The 19,972-nt window shown below is 43.2% G+C and overlaps 1 protein-coding gene across 6 annotated transcripts in view; it reads right to left on the bottom strand.

Annotated features, from left to right (window-relative positions):
- Positions 1-19,972, bottom strand: part of ATP8B1 (ATPase phospholipid transporting 8B1) — a 158,347-nt gene that overhangs the window by 25,916 nt on the left and 112,459 nt on the right. For all 6 annotated transcript variants that reach the window (XM_008013974.3, XM_008013973.3, XM_008013976.3 and 3 more), the window contains 5 exons: positions 18,355-18,563; positions 15,005-15,048; positions 13,964-14,120; positions 5,376-5,564; positions 2,448-2,560 (listed from right to left, as the gene is read on the bottom strand). In XM_008013974.3, the coding sequence (XP_008012165.3) occupies positions 2,448-2,560; positions 5,376-5,564; positions 13,964-14,120; positions 15,005-15,048; positions 18,355-18,563 (712 nt within the window). The remainder of the gene's footprint in view (positions 1-2,447; positions 2,561-5,375; positions 5,565-13,963; positions 14,121-15,004; positions 15,049-18,354; positions 18,564-19,972) is intronic.

Genomic DNA, 19,972 nt, shown 5'->3' with positions numbered 1-19,972 from the left:
GTCACTTCTTTTTTTTTTTTTTTGAGACAAGGTTTGGGTTTATCATCCAGGCTGGGATGCAGTGATGCAATCCTGGCTCACTGCAACCTCTGCCTTCCAGGCTGAAGTCATCCTCTCACCTCAGCCTCCCAAGTAGCTGGGACTACAGGTGTGCACCACAACGCCTGGCTAACTTTTGTACTTTTTTTGTAAAGACAGGGTTTCATCATGCTGGTCTTGAACTCATGAGCTTATGTGATTTGCCCAACTCAGCCTTCCAGCATGCTGGGATTATAGGCATGAGCCACTGCGCCCCGCCTAAACATCACTTTATAATAGACTTTGCTTTTCTAAACTTCTGTAGGGTCCAGGACTGTACTTCTAGTTTCCAAAGGGAAAAGTTTGCCTTTCTTCTAAGTCTTCTATTACCTTTCTTTTTTTCTCTTAATGATTTTTCTCTTAAAGATTTCTCTTTTTCTCTTAATGACTAGGAAAATATCAGACTAAGGGAGCTGCCTTGCGGTGTAATGACGTAAGCACGAACCTGACAACTTTATAACTTGTTCCAACAAACTGTGATACGAGTCCAATCACCTATGAACTCTCCACCAAGCATGATTCCCTCAAACCAATTCTAAAATACAGAAGCCATTATTAAAGCTAAGGTCAAACCTTTTAATGGTAAAGAGTATCTGGCAGTTTTTCAATGGTGAATGATTTGAACATTTTCTTTTCTTTTCTTTTTTTTTTTTTTTGAGATGGAGTCTTGCTCTGTTGCCCAGGCTTGCATGCAGTGGTGCAATCTCGGCTCACTGCAACCTCTGGCTCCCGGATTCACACCATTCTCCTGCCTCAGCCTCCTGAGTAGCTGGGACTACAGGCATGTGCCACTGCGCCCGGCTAATTTTTGTATTTTTAGTAGAGATGAGGTTTCATCATGTTGGCCAGGATGGTCTCGATTTGTTGACCTTGTGATCCACCCGCCTCACCCTCCCAAAGTGCTGGGATTGCAGGCGCAAGTTACTGTGCCCAGCCTGATTTAAACATTTTAAGCAGTTTCAACAAGAACCAGTAAATATCTCATTACTTTATAGTCACATCTTTTTTTTTAAATTAAATTAAATTTTTTATTTTTTGAGACCAAGATTTGCTCTTGTCACCCAGGCTGGAGTGCAATGGTATGATCTCGGCTCACTGTACCCTCTGCCTCCCAGGTTCAAGCGATTCTCCTGCCTCAGCCTCCCAAGTAGCTGGGATTACAGGTGCCTGCCACCACACCCAGCTAATTTTTTGTATTTTTAGTGGAGACGGGGTTTCACCATGTTTGGTCAGGCTGGTCTTGAACTCCTACCCTCAGTTGATACACCCACCTTGGCCTCCCAAAGTGCTGGGATTATAGGCGTGAGACACCACGCCTGGCCTATAGTCACATCTTGTCTAGCCAAGATGGCAGAAGTGGTTCAACTGGTTGAGTATTTGCTTTCAAGATTCTTTGGAAGGTTCTGCATTTATTTGATTAGTTTGTCATCGTTCATATCCTCATAAGATCTCATCAGTTTTAAGTGCATCAGCATCAGTATATAATCTTAAAATGTGACTCTATCTAGGAGACAATATATTAATCAGGCTCTTCTCTGAAGGATGTTTGGGTGGTTCTAAAACTCAATCGACCCTTAAAGCAAAGGGGAAAAATCCCCAACCTTTATTAAGTACCTCCTAGGTGCTATCCAGTATGGAAGATGCTTTCTCTTGCAATGGTCCTCCAAGAAAGGAATTATCCCTTCCCTCTTTCACAGGGGGAATTAATGATTCATATGATATACCTACCATTTTTTCCAAAGACACAAGCTAGTAAAGAGGCAGGGACACCAGGTCTGCCTGATCTCCTCCATGCCTCCCTGCCATTGTTGTACCAAAAAACAGTGCAAGATCCAGAGATATTCTGAGTAGTGGCAACATCACGGGACTAAACATACAGACACCTTCCTAAGGACTTGGAAGTAATTAAGATCAAAGTGATTTTACCAACAAAGCTATCAAAAGTCAATGATCCAACACATTGCTCTGTCATCCTGCCACATATGAATGCTCTCCTTCCTTCACACTACACCTTGAAGTTTGTGGAGTTCTTGGGGGCCACATACATAGTAAGACTACAACCTAGTATGGTTGTATAGCTTGCTCAAGGTCACTGGAAGAGAGCTAAGTCATTCTCCTGCCTCAGTCCTATAGACCTTGAAGACCCACATGCTGGGAGAAGGCACCACGGTGATATCCCAGGAAGTCAGCGGTAGGGGCAGAACTGGAACCCAGATGGCTATATTTCTACTTTGCTGCTCTTTCCACCCCAACTATTCCAAAGCAAAGGGAGGGTCAGTAGTTAACATACAACTTTCATGCAAACTTAACAGACAACATTAGAGAGTAAGATCAGAATCCCTTGCATAAAGAATAAAAGTGGAACTTACATCCAGGGCATCCTGTGTTTCTTGCTTAGTAGGATTCATTCGATGTAACCGTTCATAAATAACTGTGTCAGCACCTTTACAGTAAAGCCTGATATTGCCTTCTGGGGTTCTTACTGGCAGTAAAAGAAGGAAATAAACACAACAAAGTTTGATTTTTTTAATATATATTTTTTGAGACAGGGTCTTGGTCTGTCACCCAGGCAGGAGTGCAGCAGTGTAATATTGGCTCACTGTAGCCTTGACCTCCCAGGTTTGCAATCCTCCCATCTCAGCTTCCCGAGTAGCTGGGACTACAGGTGCATGCCACCATGCCTGGCTAATTTTTATTTTTATAGATATAGAGGCCTCACTATGTTATCCAGGCTGGTCTTGAACTCTTGGGCTCAAGTAATCCTCCTGCCTCAGCCTCCCACAGTGCTGGGATTACAGATGTGAGCTATAGCACCCAGCTAAGTTTGATTTCTTAATATAAAACTACATTTACAAAGTTAATTTGAAGTGTTACTATCTCATAATTCACTATTAGCTTAAAACCATCAGTTCCTCTAGAAAAGTGTTGCCTTCAACAAAACTGGTAAGTCATTATCTACATTGAATATAATAGTGAAATAAATATAAAAAGATTCCTTCACAGTCAGCTCTGTTTTTCATAACCTTAGTTATTCTTCCAACAAATATTTACTGATTCCCTACCATATGCTATGCCATGTGCTAGTTACTTTCTTTCATAGAATTTTTCTCCATCCAACCAACAGGAAGTTTCTTACCTATGAACTCACAACACTTACTGCCTTTAATACTTGGACCACAACACCCCTCCTTGTGACCTTTTTATTTTTTTGTTTTTTTGATTAATGCAATAATTGTAATACATCCCTCATTGCTAACTAGATTTTAAGTCAAGGTAGATGGCAAGCATGATAATCAGTCTAGATCTGTGTGAGGGACACAGAAAGCATTCAGTAAGTGTGCCTAAGGAGAATGTAATAGACAGTTAAACCTATATATTTTTATTGGTTAAAAATTCAGTCATAGTGGAGAAGGCTTGTAGACACCACCTTAACCAAGTGATCAAAGTTAACATCTCCAATAATGAGACAAACCAATAATATATACCTTCTGGCCAGGCAGGGTGGCTCATGCCTGTAATCCCAGCACTCTGGGAGGCCAAGGTGGACCGATCACCTGAGGTCAGGAGTTGGAGACTAGCTTGACCACCACGGAGAAACCTTGTTTCTACTAAAAAATACAAAATTAGCCGGGAGTGGTGGCGCATGCCTGTAATCCCAGCTACTCAGGAGGCTGAGGCAGGAGAATTGCTTGAACCTGGGAGGTGGAGGTTGTGGTGAGCTGAGATCATACCATTGCACTCCAGCCTGGGCAACAAGAGTGAAACTCAGTTTCAAAAAAAAAAAATATATATATATAAAAAATATACACACACACATATATACACACATATACACATATATACACATATATGTATATACACACATCTATACATATAAATATATACGTGTGTGTGTGTATATATATATATACACCTTCTGATGTGATACTTAAAGAAGAGCACAGCATCACTTACGGACTCTTCCTGCCAACAATGTGTAACCTAGCTCTAATCATGAGGGAATATCAGACAAACCCAAGTTGGGGGATAGCCTATAAAATAACCAGTGTGTGGTTTTTAAAAATGTCAATGGATGAAAGATCAAAAAGAGATTGAACCATCCTTGACTCAGAGTCATGATCACCTAACGTAACCTGTGATCTTGGATTGGATCCTGGATGAGAAAAACATAAAGAATGAACTTCCCTAGTAAAATTGGAAAAAGTCTGTTGATTAGATAATATTGTACTGTGTTAAATTTTCTGGTTCTGATCATTGGACTGTATATATAAGTGAGTGTTCCTATTCTTAGGAAATACCTACTATGGTATATAGTATAGTATTTAGGGGAAAGGACATTAGATCTGCAATTTAGTCTCTTTTTTATATTTTTATTTTCTTTTTTTATTATGTAATCTTGCTCCTTCTAGTGCAATTTATTCTCAAATGGTTCAGAAAACAATAATCTGTATGTATGTGTGTGTACATATATATGTATGTATATATATAGATATATATATAATGAAATTATATATATATGGCAAATGTTAACAATTGCTGGATATGGAAGAGTATGAGAGGTCTTTAAACCATTCTTGCAACTTTTCTGTAAGTTTGAGATTATTTCAAACTACAAATTTGAAGCAGTTCAGTGGTAGGAAGTGATTTTCATCTTCACTTGGTGGTCTGCTATGTGCCTGCATTGCAGGTAGGATTTTGATTCATAAGCATAGCCTTGATTTTCTCAGAAATCTTTTCCTGCTGAGCCCTCCCTTCCCTGCCATCAAGTACAGAAGACAGCACTCAAAGGTGCTCAAAAAATAAAAGAGCTTGTGTTGTTTAAAATAAAAGACTGCTACAAATGTCTATCTGCTACTTCAGAAGCGTTCCACCTGCCACCCCAGATTCAGCATCTGGCAGCCCACATGGTTAAAGAATGTCAGCAGCTGTAATCCCAGCTACTCAGGAGGCTGAGGCAGGAGAATCATTTGAACCAGGGAGGCGGAGGTTTCAGTGACCTGAGATCACACCACTGCACTCCTGGGTGACAGAGCAAGACTCCATCTCAAAAAAAAAAAAAGAGATTAGAAAAGAATATCAGCAGCATTTGCAAGATTCAGAGATACTGCGGCTGTCCCTTTGAGTAGGGAACACAGTGAAGAATGAAGAAAACAATACTAGTTTCAAAAAATCTGCAGAAATCTCCCAGAAGCCAAGTAGCTTGTTCGCTGGCTGCTTTATCCTGGTGCCATTCAATACAATGGGCACAAGCAATATCTAAATGAGCGATTCATAGACAGACTGTGAGGGGGACTTACCAATGATAGACATTCGCTTCCGGTCACTGTTGAAGTCCAAAATGGCAAGAACATTATAAGTCCTTTCAGTGCCCAGCTCACTGATGGTGATGGTGTTCTGGGTCCTGGCGAGGAAGGCAAAGCCGAAGTTCCTGGCAGCGTTTACCAGGGCACCTTCATCTGGAGAGGCTGCCTGGTAGTTGAGCTGACCTAACAAGGAAGCGAGAGAAATCCCAGAAAAGCTGTAAAACCAAATGCAGAGCTCATTGTTGAGGCCTTCGCTGAGGCTCCTGTGGGGGTCAGCTGGGCTGCAAAGCCCAAAGCATCCCCAGGAAAACAAGTCATTGACTCTGAAGGGTTATGCCAAGATGGAAACTTCTTTGTTTTATCTTGACTTATAAACGGTAATACAAACTAAAAGTGAAACATTGGCGGAGAATGGGGGAAAATTCCCATAATCCCACTATCCACAGGAAAAACAACAGGTGTCGACACTTTATCATTCCTTCCAGCGCCTTTTAAAATGTCTGTATCTGAAATTGTTTCTATCAAGCTGAATATACATTTATATCTTGATTATTTTAATGCTGTATCTGAGTATATTGCCATCCCTTTTTAAATTCTTTATAAACATTTGAAGAGTTGTAAACATGTTATCATTTTCCCATTACAGACACTTAGTTTATTTCCAAAGTTTTTTACTCTCAAAAAATAACATTTTAATAACCCTCTTGTATGTGTGCAAAGACTTTTCTGTTTCTTTTTTCCTTTTAGAGACAGAGGTCTTCCTATGTTGTCCAGGCTGGTCCTGATCTCCGGGGCCCAAGTGATCCTTCTGCCTCAGCCTAATGAGTAGCTAGGACTACAGGCGCATGTCACCACACCTGGCTTATTCTCTTTCTTTCTTGTTTTTCTGAAACAGGGTCTCACCCTGTTGCCCAGGCTGCAGTGCAGTGGCACGATCATGGCTCACTGCAGCCTCAATCTCCCCAGGCTCAGTGATCCTCCTACCTCATCCTCCCAAGTAGCTGGGATTACAGGTACATGCCACCACACCTAGCTAATTTTTTGTATTTTTTTTTATAAAGACAGGGTTTCACCATGTTGCTCAGGCTTTTCTCAAACACCTGGACTCAAGTGATTTGCCTGCCTCAGTCCCTGAAGTGTTGGGATTACAGGCGTGAGCCACTGCCCCGGCCCCTGGCTTATTTTCTAAGAGCAGATTCCTATTAGGAAATTACTGAGCCACAGAACACTGACAGTTTTAAAACTCATTGGTATACATTACTAATTTGTTTTCCAAGAAGGTTGTACCAGTTTATCTTCCTCTGAAAGAGTATGTTTTCTTTCTTTCTTTTGTTTTTTTGAGACAGGGTCTTACTCTGGCACCAAGGCTGTAGTGCAGTGGCACGATCTCAGCTCACTGAAGCCTCGACCACCCCAGGTGCAAGTGATCCTCCTACCTCAGCTTCCCGAGTAGCTGGGACTATTGGCGCACATTACCACGCCCAGCTAATGTTGGTATTGTTTTGTAGAGATGGGATCTCACCACGTTGCCCAGGCTATTTTTTTCTTTACCATAGCCATATTCTCCTTATAAAAAAAAAAAAACAAAACAAAACACAAAACAAAACAAAACAACACAGGCTGGGTGTGTTGGCTCACACCTGTAATCCCAGCACTTTGGGAGGCTGAGGTCAGGAGATCGAGACCATCCTGGCTAACATGGTGAAACCCTGTCTGTACTAAAAATACAGAAAGTTAGCCAGGCATGGTGACGCGTAACTATAGTCCCAGCTACTCGGGAGGCTGAGGCAGGAGAATCACTTGAACCCAGGAGGCGGAGGTTGCAGTGAGTCGAGATCGCACCACTGCGCTCCAACCTGGTGACAGAGCGAGACTCCATCTCAAAAAAAAAAAAAAAACGAAAGAAAAGAAAAGTTGAAACCAACCAACCAACCAACCAACCAACCGACCAACCAACCAACCGACAAACCAACCTTAGTTTGATCACTATCCGATATCTTAATGTTTAAAAGTTAAATAATGGAAAATTGTCTTCTATTCACAACTACATTTCAACAATAAGAATAAGCTAGGTTCAGTGGCACATGCCTGTAATCCCAACTATTCAGGAGGCTGAGGCAGGAGGATCACTTGAGCCCAGGAGTGTGAGGTTATAGTGATCTTTGATCATTCCACTGCACTCCAGCCTGGCAGACAGAGCAAGATGCAGTCTCTTTTAGGAAAAAGGAAAAAACCAATAAGAATAGGAATAAATCTCACAGCCAGATACACAAAAGAGTACATATGCTACATGATTCCACTTATATAAGCCAAAAACTGACAAAGCTAATCTGTGTTATTCGTAGTCAGGAAAGTACTTTTCTTGGAGAGTTAATCACTGGAAAGGAATGTAAAGGGAATTCTAGGGGGATTGCCAATGTCTTTTTTTTTTTTTTTTTTTTAAATGTGGGTGCTCATTACAAGAGTATTAGTTTGTGAAAATTCATTGAGTTATATACTTATGATACGTACGTATCTCTGTATACGCATGTTGTACTTCAGTAAAAAGTTTAAAAAATACTCTGCCTACCCAAGATCTTCTATTTTTCTACTCTAGTTATTTTGTCTCAAAATAGAAGGAAAAGCATTTCCATGGCCAGATGACTTTGGACAGAAAGAGCATTTAGTTTTCCAGAATACTTTGACCAGGATGAAGGCCACAGATGCATGAGCAGCTCTTTATCCCCTAGTCTCACTTGGAATCGTCAGTGCTCTGGGGTAATGGTGGCAGACAGAGCTAAACACACCTCCTTCCTTCACAATTGGCTCAGAAGATTCGCTCTTTAAGTCAGTATTAATCACTTCCTAATTAATAATTAAAGATGACACTTTAGGATCTCTCTATATTAGTTCACCCAGAAAGTCATTCACTAGAAGCTATAAATGCACTTCCTAAATCCGGCCACGTAGCAAACATATACAAGTGCCAGGGGGCAAAGTATTTAACCAGAGACAAATCAGCAGTGGTGAGAACAAATTCCCTTCGGCAATTTAAGCTGGCACAGCGATATATGGCATAAGTGACAGCAAACGCATTTCCAGCAGAAAAAAGAAACAAAATAATAAAAGGTGGTAAAGTTCCCACAAGTAAGACAATCATATCTAGAGCAAACACCTTGATCTTTTTATCATTAAAGAAAAAAGAAATGTTTTCCATTACCTTCCGATAATGGAATCACAGAATTGTAGACTAACAGAGATGGGAAGAATGTCAGAGACTTGGTCCAAATTCCAACCTTATGACTGCTGGAAGACACTTGGACTAAAAAACTATGCAGCCATAAAAAAGAACAAAATCATGTCCTTTGTCACAATAGAGATTAGGCCATTATCCTAAGCAAATTAACTCAGGAACAGAAGACCACATACCTAACACATGTTCTCACTTAACATTGGGTACTCATGGACATAAAGATTGCAAAAATAGACAGTGGGGACTTCGAGAGAGAGGAGGGAGGGAGGGCAACAAGGGTTGAAAAACTTATTATCAGGGCCAGGCGCGGTGGCTCACGCCTGTAATCCCAGCACTTTGGGAGGCCGAGGCCGGTGGATCATGAGGTCAGGAGTTTGAGACCAGCCTGGCCAACATAGTGAAACCCCGTCTCTACTAAAAATATGAAAACTTAGCCAGGTGTGGTGGTGTGCACCTGTAATCCCAGCTACTCAGGAGGTTGAAGCAGGAGAATCGTGTGAAACCAGGAGGCAGAGGTTGCAGTGAACCGAGATCGCACCATTGTACTCCAGCCCGGGCGATAGTTCGAGACTCCGTCTCAAAAAAAAAAAAAAAAGAAAAAAAAGAAAAGAAAAAAACTATTAAGTTCTGTACTCACTACCTGGATGATGGGATCAATTGTACTCCAAACTTCAGGATCATGCAATATACCCATGTAACAAACATGCACATGTATATCCTGAACCTAAAATAAAAGTTGAAGGTGTAAAAACAAACTAAAACAAAACAAAGCCACCTTCCTAAGAAAACTCTTTATGGCAAACTCTTTATTTATGGCACATTTAGAGGCAACCAGAAAGAAGACCTTCTTTGTGTTTCACACACAATTTGTGACTCATGAAATTGATGTAATCAAAGAAAGATGCTCCAACCACAAATCCTATCTCTCAGTTCTCATTATCCTGATTCCCTAGCCTCAGGGTAATGGTGGCAGGAGAAAGCTAAATGCACCTTTCTTCCCTCCTTCACGACTGCCTCAGCTGATTCCCTCTACTATTTTTTTGAGACGGAGTCTTGCTTTGTCACCCAGGCTGGAGTGCAGTGGCACGATCTTGGCTCACTGCAACTTCCGACTCCCGGGTTAAAGCAAGTCTCCTGTCTCAGCCTCCCGAGTACCTGGGACTACAGGTGCCCGCCACCATTCCCAGCTAATTTTTGTATGTTTAGTAGAGATGGGGTTTCACCATATTGGTCAGGCTGTTCTTGAACTCCTGACCTCAGGTGATCCACCTGCCTCAGCCTCCCAAAGTGCTGGGATTACAGGCGTGAGCCACTGCACCTGGTTCACTCTAATTAAGTGACAACAAACTACCTGGCCAGGCATGGTGGCTCACGCCTGTAATCCCAGTGCTTTGGGAGGCCAAAGCAGGTGGATAGACCAGCCTGGGCAACATGGGGAAACGCCATCTCTACTGAAAATACAAAAAGTTAGCCGGGGTTTGGCGGTGGGCACCTGTAATCCCAGCCACTCAGGAGACTGAGGCAGAAGAATCACTTGAACCTGGGAGGCGGAGGTTGCAGTGAGCCGAGACTGTGGCACTGCACTCCAGCCTGGGCAATAAGAGCGAGATTCAGTCTTTAAAAAAAAAAAAAAAAAGCCGGGCACGGTGGCTCACACCTGTAATCCCAGCACTTTTGGGAGGCCAAGGCTGGAGGAGTACTAGAGGTCGGGAATTCAAGACCAGCCTAGCCAACATGGAGAAACCCCGTCTCTATTAAACATGCAAAATTAGCTGAGCGTGGTGGAGTGTGCCTGTAATCCCAGCTAGTCGGAGACTGAGGCAGGAGAATCGACTGAACCCAGGAGTCGGAGGTTGCAGTGAGCCGAGATCACGCCACTGCACTCCAGCCTGGGCAATAAGAGTGAAATTTGGTCTCAAAACAAAAACAAAAACAAACAAACAAAAAAACCCTACCTCTCAGATGTCTTTTTGTCCTCAATCCTCTCACCCCCTTTAAATGATTTGCCAAGTGTCTCCCAGATTCGTGGCTTTGTCATCCTTCCCAAAGACCCCAGCTAATACAAACCTTCAGCCTCTGTGCCAATCTCCAGTGCCTGCCTGCTTCAGACTCTCGCACCCAATGTGATGCGCAAAACTCCTGAGACAAGCTCTCTGATCATCGATTCAAAACCTCCAGTGAAGTGAAGGCTTCCAAGTCTTCCACACTCTGCTCTCACATGACCTCTGTGCAGGCGGGAGTCTGCAATGGCCTTAAGGTTCCCATCCTAGGGATGTACATTCACTTTCTCCCAGTGAGACAATCAAGCACTAATCTAGGTACTGCTGTGAAGGGAATTTGCAGATGTACGATCCTAATCAGCTGACCTTAAAATAGATTATCCAGGTGTTCCTGACTTAATTAGATGAGCTTAGCACAGACCTCTTCTTGTGGGGAGACTTGGAGCAGTATGAAAAAGGCTCAATTTAAGGGAGATTCTCCACTGCTGGCTTTGCAGATGGAGTGGACCAGCTGGCAGGGAATGAGGGCAGTCTCGAGGAGGGGAAAGCAACCCAGCTGACAGCCAATAAAGAAATGGGGACTTCAATTCTACAAGCATAGAGAACTGAATCCTGCTGCAACCACACTGAACGTGGAAGAAGACACTGAGCTCCAGATGAGAACATGGCCCAAACTTGATTTTAGTCAGATGCCGAGCGGAGAACCCAGTCATGCCATGCTAAGAATTCTGCCCTACAGAACCGTAAGCTAATGAACGGGTGTTTTCAGTAGCTGAGTTACACTAATTCACTACAGAGTAGCAGAAAACTAATGCATGTGGCTGGGCATGGTGGCTCACGCCTGTAATCCCAGCACTTTGGGAGGTCAAGGTGGGCAGATCACCTGAAGTCAGGAGTTGGAGACCAGCCTGGCCAACATGGGAAACCCCATCTCTACTAAAAATACAAAAATCAGCTGGGCGTGCTTGTGGGCACCTATAGTCCCAGCTACTCAGGAGGCTGAGGCATGAGAATTATGCTTGAACCCAGGAGATGGAGGTTGCAGTGAGCTGAGATCATGCCGTTAAACTCCAGCCTGGGTGACAAGAGCAAGACTGTCTAAAAAAAAAAAAAAAATTGGAGGCGTAGTCCTCAAGGTCCTTTCAAGGAATCCTTTCTTGGTACTTTATGGTTAAAAGCCAAAATCAATTTCTCTAAGCTCCTGCACTAGAAACGTAACATGTCTCTATTCTGTACAACCCTTGACCTCAGCTGACAGTGGACAAAGAGTTACAGTAGGTTAGGCTGGAGGGACTTTGTGTTCTTGTTTTTTTTTTTTTTTTTTTTTTTTGAGACCGAGTCTTGCACTGTTGCCCAGGCTGGAGTGTAGTGGCATGATCTCGGCTCACTGCAACCTCCGCCTGCCAGGTTCAAGCAATTCTCCTGTTCAGGCTCCTAAGTAGCTGGGATTACAGGCACATGCCACCATGCTTGGCTAATTTTTTGTATTTTTAGTAGAAACGGGGTTTCACCATGTTGGCCATGCTGGTCTCCAACTCCTGACCTCGTGATCTGCCCGCCTCGGTCTCCCAAAGTGCTGGGATTACAGGTGTGAGCCACCACACCCAGCCCTGCTGGAAGGAACTTTGTACATCCAACCTTCTTACTACAACACCGAGGAAGGTGGTTCTCAGACAGGGACCCAAACTGGGCTGACTCATCTCTAGCACATAGTCCAGGGCTCTTCCCATAATATCCCACTGGGGAAAAATAGAATAGGGACCACAAGATGAATTTACACTTGCCTAAGTTGACCAGTTAGCCCTTAAAATACTATCATGTACTCAGAGAAGAGTACAACAATTGTACTAATGAATCAAAACCAAAGAGAACCAGGTGACTTTGTAATGTCATACTTTATGCTTACAGACTGAGTAAAATTGGCTTGGCGAGTCAAATAGACTTTGACCTCTGCTTCCATGATTCATGACCTGGTATCCTCCCTTTCTATCTTTCCCCACATTGTCTGCTGATAAATGCTTCCATGTATCCACCCTAATCTGAACTCTGTTACCTTGCTTCATTGCAACATTAGATTCATCTTTGGAAAATGGGTTTCTTTGCAACTTGCTGAAAAGTATCACATACAGCTTCTATACATTTAGGTGTTTTTTGTTTTGTTTTGCTTTTTGTTTTTTTGAGATAGGGTCTCACTCCATCACCCAGGCTGGAGTGTAATGGTGAGACTATGGCTCACAGCAGCCTTGACCTCCTGGGTTCAAGCGATCCCCACCTGAGTAGCTGGCACTACAGACATGTGCCATCACGCCTGGCTAATTTTTGGTATTTTTTGGTGAGATGGGGTTTTGCCATGTTGCTCAGGCTGGTCTTGAACTCCTGAGCTCAAGCAATCCACTCACCTCAACCTTTCAAATGCTGGGATTACAGGTGTGAGCCACCATGCGTTGGCCTACACATTTAGTTTTGATGCATATTCCTTCTCTAGAAATTTCATACCTGCTACATATGAAACATCAAGGTTGAGAAGAGAGAGGGACTTATGTATGCTGCACTGACTGAAGTAAAAAGTGGAAGATGTAGTGAAGTGGATGAAGTGAATGAGTGAAGTGAAGGCAGACTATGCTTCATTACAGAAACACCAAAGGAACTCCTTTTGCTCTTTCTATAAAGTGCACGTGTGTCTATATAACTTATCATTATGTCCATTTGTAATAAAATGACTAGCTTTCCTTGATATAGGACAAACTTGCTGTGACAAAGCTGGCACAAACTGTATTGAAGGATTCTGCAAAGGAACTTACAAGTCATTCTGCTTGTTCCCATGAAATTCACATTAATTATGCTCCTTTAAATGGAAAAGGCACCCAGAAGAGATCCAGGCTGAGGCTGATATTATTTCAAACCCAAGCTATAACAGGATCTAGTAAATAAGAGCATATATCTAAAATTATGTGGTAGAAAAGATTAGTCAAGTTCAGAGTCCATTTCTGATATAGATAAGGCTTGACTTTTCACACTCAGTAAATGCTCAGTAATGAATGTGCTAAGAAAAGTTAGATTCTTCTATCATAATTCGAGTATCAATCATTTCAATAAGATTTCATTTGCAAAGTGAAAAAAATACACCTGGAGCCATAACTATGAATAAGAAGTAAATTTTCAGGGACAAGAAGCTTGTTTCCTACTTCGCTCTTCCATAAACCATCTAGCGGTAAGTGCTGAAAAACATTCACTGCATTCGAATATGCGACAGATTTGTACTACTTGACATGCATTTGAGTCATAAGCAGGAGTTACCCGGAAACAAAAAACCTGGTCTCTAATGCCTGAGATGCCAGAGAAACACTCACCATCAGTCCTATCCACCATGACCGTGTGGCAAACTGCGAGCAAGAAGAAGAACTGTCGTACTTCTGGCTCTTTCCCCGACTGGATTTGCTCAATAAGATAGTGGTCATAAAATGCAAGCTTCCCATCAGCATATGTATTCCAGCTAAAATCAACTTGCTGAAAGAAATGGAGAAAAACAAAATATAATTTTATAAAATATTTTTCACTTAACACATGACATGAACTTTCCTTGAAAGGCAAGGTTTCAATTATGCAAAAACCACCTTAGGATTTTAGCACATTCTTAAATGTCAAGAGGCTCACAACTGTCTTCAATAAAAAGATATCTTTTTTTTTTTTTTGGAAACATATATGACCATATATGGGTCTCACTCTGTCACCCAGGCTGGACTGCAGTGGCTTGATCTCAGTTCTCTGCAACCTCCGCCTCCTGGTCTCAAGCAATCCTTCTGAGTAGATGGGCCTGTGGGCATGCACCACCATACCTGGCTAAGTTTTGTATTTTTTTTGTAGAGATGGGGTTTCTCTGGTTTCAATCTCCTTGACTCAATTGATCTGCCCATTTCAGCCTCCCAAAGTGCTGGGATTATAGGCATGAGCCACCAAGCCCAGTCAAAAAGGTAGTTTGTGGTGGACTAAACTGTGTTCCCCCAAAAGATATGTTGAAGTTCTAACCTCTGGTACCTATGAATGTGACCTTATTTAGAAACAGGGTCTTTACCGATGTAATCAAGATAAAATGAGGTGACACTCAATTAGGGTGGGTCCTAATCCAATGATTGGTATCCTTATTAGAAGGGGAAATGTGGACACAGAGACACACAGACACACAGGGGGACACCATGTGACAACAAAAGCAAAGAAACAGAGTTGTGTTTCCAAGTCTCCAAGCCAAGGAACACCAAGGACTGTGGACAACCACCAGGAGCAGGGAAGAGGCAACAAAAAGAGTCTTCCCTAGACCTTCAAAGGAAGCATGGCCCTGCTGGGACCCTGACATCCCTAGCATCCCAAACAATTCTTCAGCTTAAAGGCCTTACCTCTATTTTGTTATGGTTGTGTTGGGAGGCATCCCGATGGTCCCCTGAGAAACAAACAGGACAAAACAAATTGATTCTCCGTCTGTGTCCAGAGGCCCCTCCTTACATGGCTTTGCTTAGGTAGTGGTGGAGGTAAGACCATATATGGCCTGGACGGGCTAACACATTTATTATCTGGCTCTTTACAGAAAACATTAGATGACCCCTGGTCTAGTTATTCAAATACTGGTGCCTGTCCCTCCCTAATACTTTCTCCTAGGGGCCTGGGTCATATCCTTTGAAATGCTTTACCTCCCCCAAGTCAGAAGGATCCACACATGTGAGCCACGTCCTCAGCCCCTCAGTGCCCCACCATCTTCACTGATACTCCTTATGAGAAAAGCACTCACGGTGTACAGTTTCCTACAAGTAGGAAGTATATATGCATGTCCCTATATCATTTTAAACAATTGTGTTTTTAAGTGTATTTAAAATAGAGAACACTCTATTTGAATCTAGTATTAACCTTAATATTATTTGTAAATTTACAGAAAATTAAATTTCTAAATGTTTCAGAAAATTAGAACCGAAATCAACTTTTAAAACTATTGGCTGGGTGTGGTGGCTCACGCCTGTAATCCCAGCACTTTGGGAGGCTAAGATGGGCGGATCACCTGGGGTCAGGAGTTCAAGACCAGCCTGGCTATCATGGTGAAACTCCATCTCTATTAAAAACACAAAAATTAGCTGGAAATGGTGGCACACACCTGTAGTCCCAGCTACTCAGGAGGCTGAGGCAGGATAATCACTTGAACCCAGAAGGCAGAGGTTTCAGTGAGCCAAGATTACGCCACTGCACTCCGGCCTGGGTGACAAAGCAAGACTCTGTCTCAAAAAAACAAAAACAAAAACAAAAAAATTGTAGGCCAGGTGTGGTGGCTCACGCCTGTAACTCCAGCACTTTGGGAGGCTTAGGCAGGTGGTTCACTTGAGGTCAGGGGTTCGATACCAGCCTGGTCAACATGGTGAAACCCCATCTCTACTGAAAAAAAAAAAAAAAATTAGCCAGGGGCGGTGGTGTGCGCCTGTAATCCCAGCTACCCAGGAAGCTGAGGGAGGAGAATCATGTGAACCTGGGAGGTGGAGGGGTTGCAGTGAGCTGAGATCGCACCACTGCACTCCAGCCTGAGTGACAGTGAGACACCGTCTTAAAAACAAAAACAACAAAGAAAACAAAACAACTATAGTGAAACACACATAATAAAATTTACCATCTTAACCAATTTTTGGTTTGATTTTTTGAGTCAGGGTTTCACTCTGTCACCCAGGCTGGAGTGCAGTGGTGTAAACCCAGCTCACAATAACCTTGATGTCCCCAGGCTCAGGTGATCCTACCTCAGCCTCTCAAGTAACTGGAACTACAAGCACATACCACCATGCCTGGCTAATTTTTGTATTATTACTATTTTATTATTGTTTTTTGTAGAGGCGTGTGTTTTGTTTGTTTGTTTGTTTGTTTGTTTGTTTTTGAGACGGAATCTCGCTCTGTCACCCAGGCTGGAGTGCAGTGGCACAATCTTGCTCACTGCAACCTCCACCTCCCGGGTTCAAGTGATTCTCCTGCCTCAGCCTCCTGAGCAGCTGGGACTACAGGTGCCTACCACCACGCCCAGGTAAATTTTGTATTTTTAGTAGAGATAGAGTTTCATCATATTGGCCAGGCTGGTCTCGAACTCCTGACTTGGTGATCCACCCACCTCAGCTTCCCAAAGTGCTGGGATTACAGGCGTGAGCCACAGTACCTGGCCAGAGACGGGATTTTGTCATGTTTCCCAGGCTGGTCTCAAACTCCTGGTCTCAAGGGATGTGCCTGCCTCAGCCTCCCAAGGTGCTGGGATTGCAGACGTGAGCCCCTGCACACCAGCCAACCAATTTTTGTTGTTGCTGTTTTGAGACAGGGTCTTGCTCCGTCACCCATGCTAGAGTGCAGTGGTGTACTCACTGTAGCCTTCAACTCCCAGGCTTAAGGGATCTTCCTGCCTCAGCCTCCCAGGTAACTGGAACTACAGGCATGCAGCACCAAACTCTGCTAATTTTTAAAAAATTTTTGCTTTGTTACCCAAGCTGGTCTAGAATTCTAGGCCTCCAGCAATCCTCCCACCTTGACCTCCCGAAGTCTTATAATTATAGGCATGAGACACTGCACCCAGCCCATTGTAACCACTTTTAAGCATATGGTTCAGTGGCATCAAGTATATTCACAATGTCATGCAGCTATTTCATCTTGCCAAATTGAAACTCTGTACCCATTAAACAGTAACTCCCAATTCCCCTGACCCCGGCCCCTGGTAACCATCATTCTACTTTGTCTCTACAAATTTGATTATACTAAGTACTTCATATAAGTAGAATTATACAATATTTGTCCTTTTGTGACTGGCTTGCTTCACTTAGCATAATGTCCTTAACTCATTTATGCCTAGTGTTCCATTATTGGAACGCTAAGCATGTGGGAGTTATTTATATCCTACTGCTCAAGGTCATCACCAAGTTCTGATTGCAAAAATTCAAAAAAATTTAACCTCTGGCATAAATGAGTTCAAGTTCATCTGTGTTGTAGCATGTGTCAAATTTTCCTTCCTTCCTTAGACTGAATAATATTCCATTGTGTGTATCCACATTTTGTTTATCCATTCATCCACTGATCAACGTTTGGGTTGCTTCTATCTTTTGGCTATTGTGAATAATGCTGCTATGAACACAGGTGTACAAATACCTCTTTGAGCCCCTGTTTCAGTACTTTTGAGTATACAACCTGAAGTGGAATTGCTGGATCGTATAGTAATGAGACTTCTAATTTTTTTCTTTTTTTTTTAGACAGAGTCTCACTCTGTCGCCAGGCTGGAGTGCAGCGGTGCGATCTCAGCTCACTGCAACCTCCACCTCCCAGGTTCAAGCAATTCTCCTGCCTCAGCCTCCCAAGCAGCTGGGATTATAGGTGTGCCCCACCACCACACCTGGTTAATTTTTGTATTATTAGTAGAGATGGGGTTTTGCCACGTTGGCAAGGCTGGTCTTGAATCCCTGACCTCATGGGATCTGTCCGCTTCACCCTCCTAAAGTGCTGGGATTACAAACATGAGCCACCGCCCCGGCCGTGATCCCACTTCTGGCCACTGTCCTCTCCCACACATGTCCCCAGTGCTGTCCATGGTGTTCCTCTGGTGCTTAGCTGGAGAATGGTCCCAGCAGCAGGACTCCGAATTGGGAGGGCACCAGCAATGCCAGGAGACAGGCTCTGGTCCAGGTAGTGCCCTGCACACGGCAGGCAGCCTCACTCACCCAGAAAATGAGTGACGGCTTCCACTCACCGTATATCTGCCCGTTGATACAGCACTTTTTAAAGGTCATGATATTTTGTGTGAGTGTCCCCGTCTTATCAGAGAAGATATAATGGATCTGCCCAAGCTGTTCATTGAGTGTGGTGGTTCTAGCTTTTGCAGGTGTGTCCTTCTCAGCGTAGTACATTTGCAGGTCCCAGTTGATGAAGTGACTCTGTCCAAGACGAATCACTTCCACGCTAGGAAGACAGAAGATTATTTTCTGTAGGGAGCTCAGATATGAGTGGTAAGTAGCAGAGATTTTATTATCATTGTACAGACAAGAGTAAGCTGCTTATTTACTGCTATGGTCCGAATGTTAGAATCCCTATCCAAATTCATATGTTGAAACCCAGTCTCCAGTTCAACAGTATTGAGGTGAGGCCTTTCGAAGGTCGTTAGGTCATAAGGGCTCCACCCTTATGAATGGGATTAGTGCCCTTAATAAGGGGCTCAAAGGAGCTTGCTTGCCCCTTCTGCCCTGTGAGGATGTAGCTAGAAGGCACCAGCTGTGCCTATAAAGCAGAAAGTGAGCCATTGCCAGACCCTGAATCTGCTGATGCTTTGATTTGAGACTTCCCAGCCTCCAGAACTGTGAGCAATAAATTTCGAAGATCTTTTGTTACATCAGCCCAAACTAAGCCCTCTCCAAGGAGACAAGCCCATGCACTCAGCCTCTGGTTTCTCCTAACCACACGCATCATTCTCAGGCATCAGGGTCAAGCTGATTTTAGAGAAGTAATTTCCATTCAAAATTGCTCAGTGAGATTTGCCACTCACTCCTGGGCACATTTAGCCAAGGCACCCATGTTCAGAATCCACAGCCCAGCAGAATGGATGACACAGCAACACTGCAGACAGAGCAGTGGACACAGCAAGACTGACTCTTCTCCCCCATTCCCCATAGCACCCAGGGGCACTGGAATGGCCACGTTCACCTTTGCCCTCAGTGGTAGGGCAGAGGGAGTGAGAAGACCCTAGGGTACAGACTCCTCTGCGCTCTCAAATAGGGCAAAAGGCTTTTGGCAAATACCCCAAATCGTGATCCCTAAATTATGATAAGGTTATAGAATATCCAAAATAAGATATTATAAAAGGATCATGTGAATTTTAAAACTGTAAGGGACATTACCTATCTCAGTTATAAGGAAGCTGTTTACATAGCCCGCAATTGTTAGGTGGGCAAAGGAAGTCCATAACAAGTTAAACAGATGGAAAAATAATGCTCTCCCCACTTCTTTCCCTTCCATAAATATTTCTTAAGTGCCTACTATGTACCAGATACCATTCTAGGTGCAGGGGACGTGTCTGTAAACAAAACAAAGTCCGTTCTCTAAAGGAGGTTACTTTCTAGTAGAGACAGACAAATATATAAACTAATAAAGAGAGGCTGTATCAGAGACAGAAGTTCTCTGCGGAAAATCAAAGCAGAGGCCAGGTACAGTGGCTCATGCCTGTAATCCCAACACTTTGGGAGGTCGAGGTGGGCAGATCATGAGGTCAGGAGTTCGAGACCAGCCTGACCAACATGGTGAAACCCCAACTCTACTAAAAACACAAAAATTAGTCAGGCATGGTAGCATGTGCTTGTAATCCCACCTACTAGGGA

This window comes from Chlorocebus sabaeus, chromosome 18 (assembly GCF_047675955.1).
Source record: "Chlorocebus sabaeus isolate Y175 chromosome 18, mChlSab1.0.hap1, whole genome shotgun sequence".
Classification (NCBI taxonomy): domain Eukaryota; kingdom Metazoa; phylum Chordata; class Mammalia; order Primates; family Cercopithecidae; genus Chlorocebus; species Chlorocebus sabaeus.
Note: the sequence above shows the minus strand (reverse complement) of the source record. Positions and strands in the feature narration are given on the sequence as shown.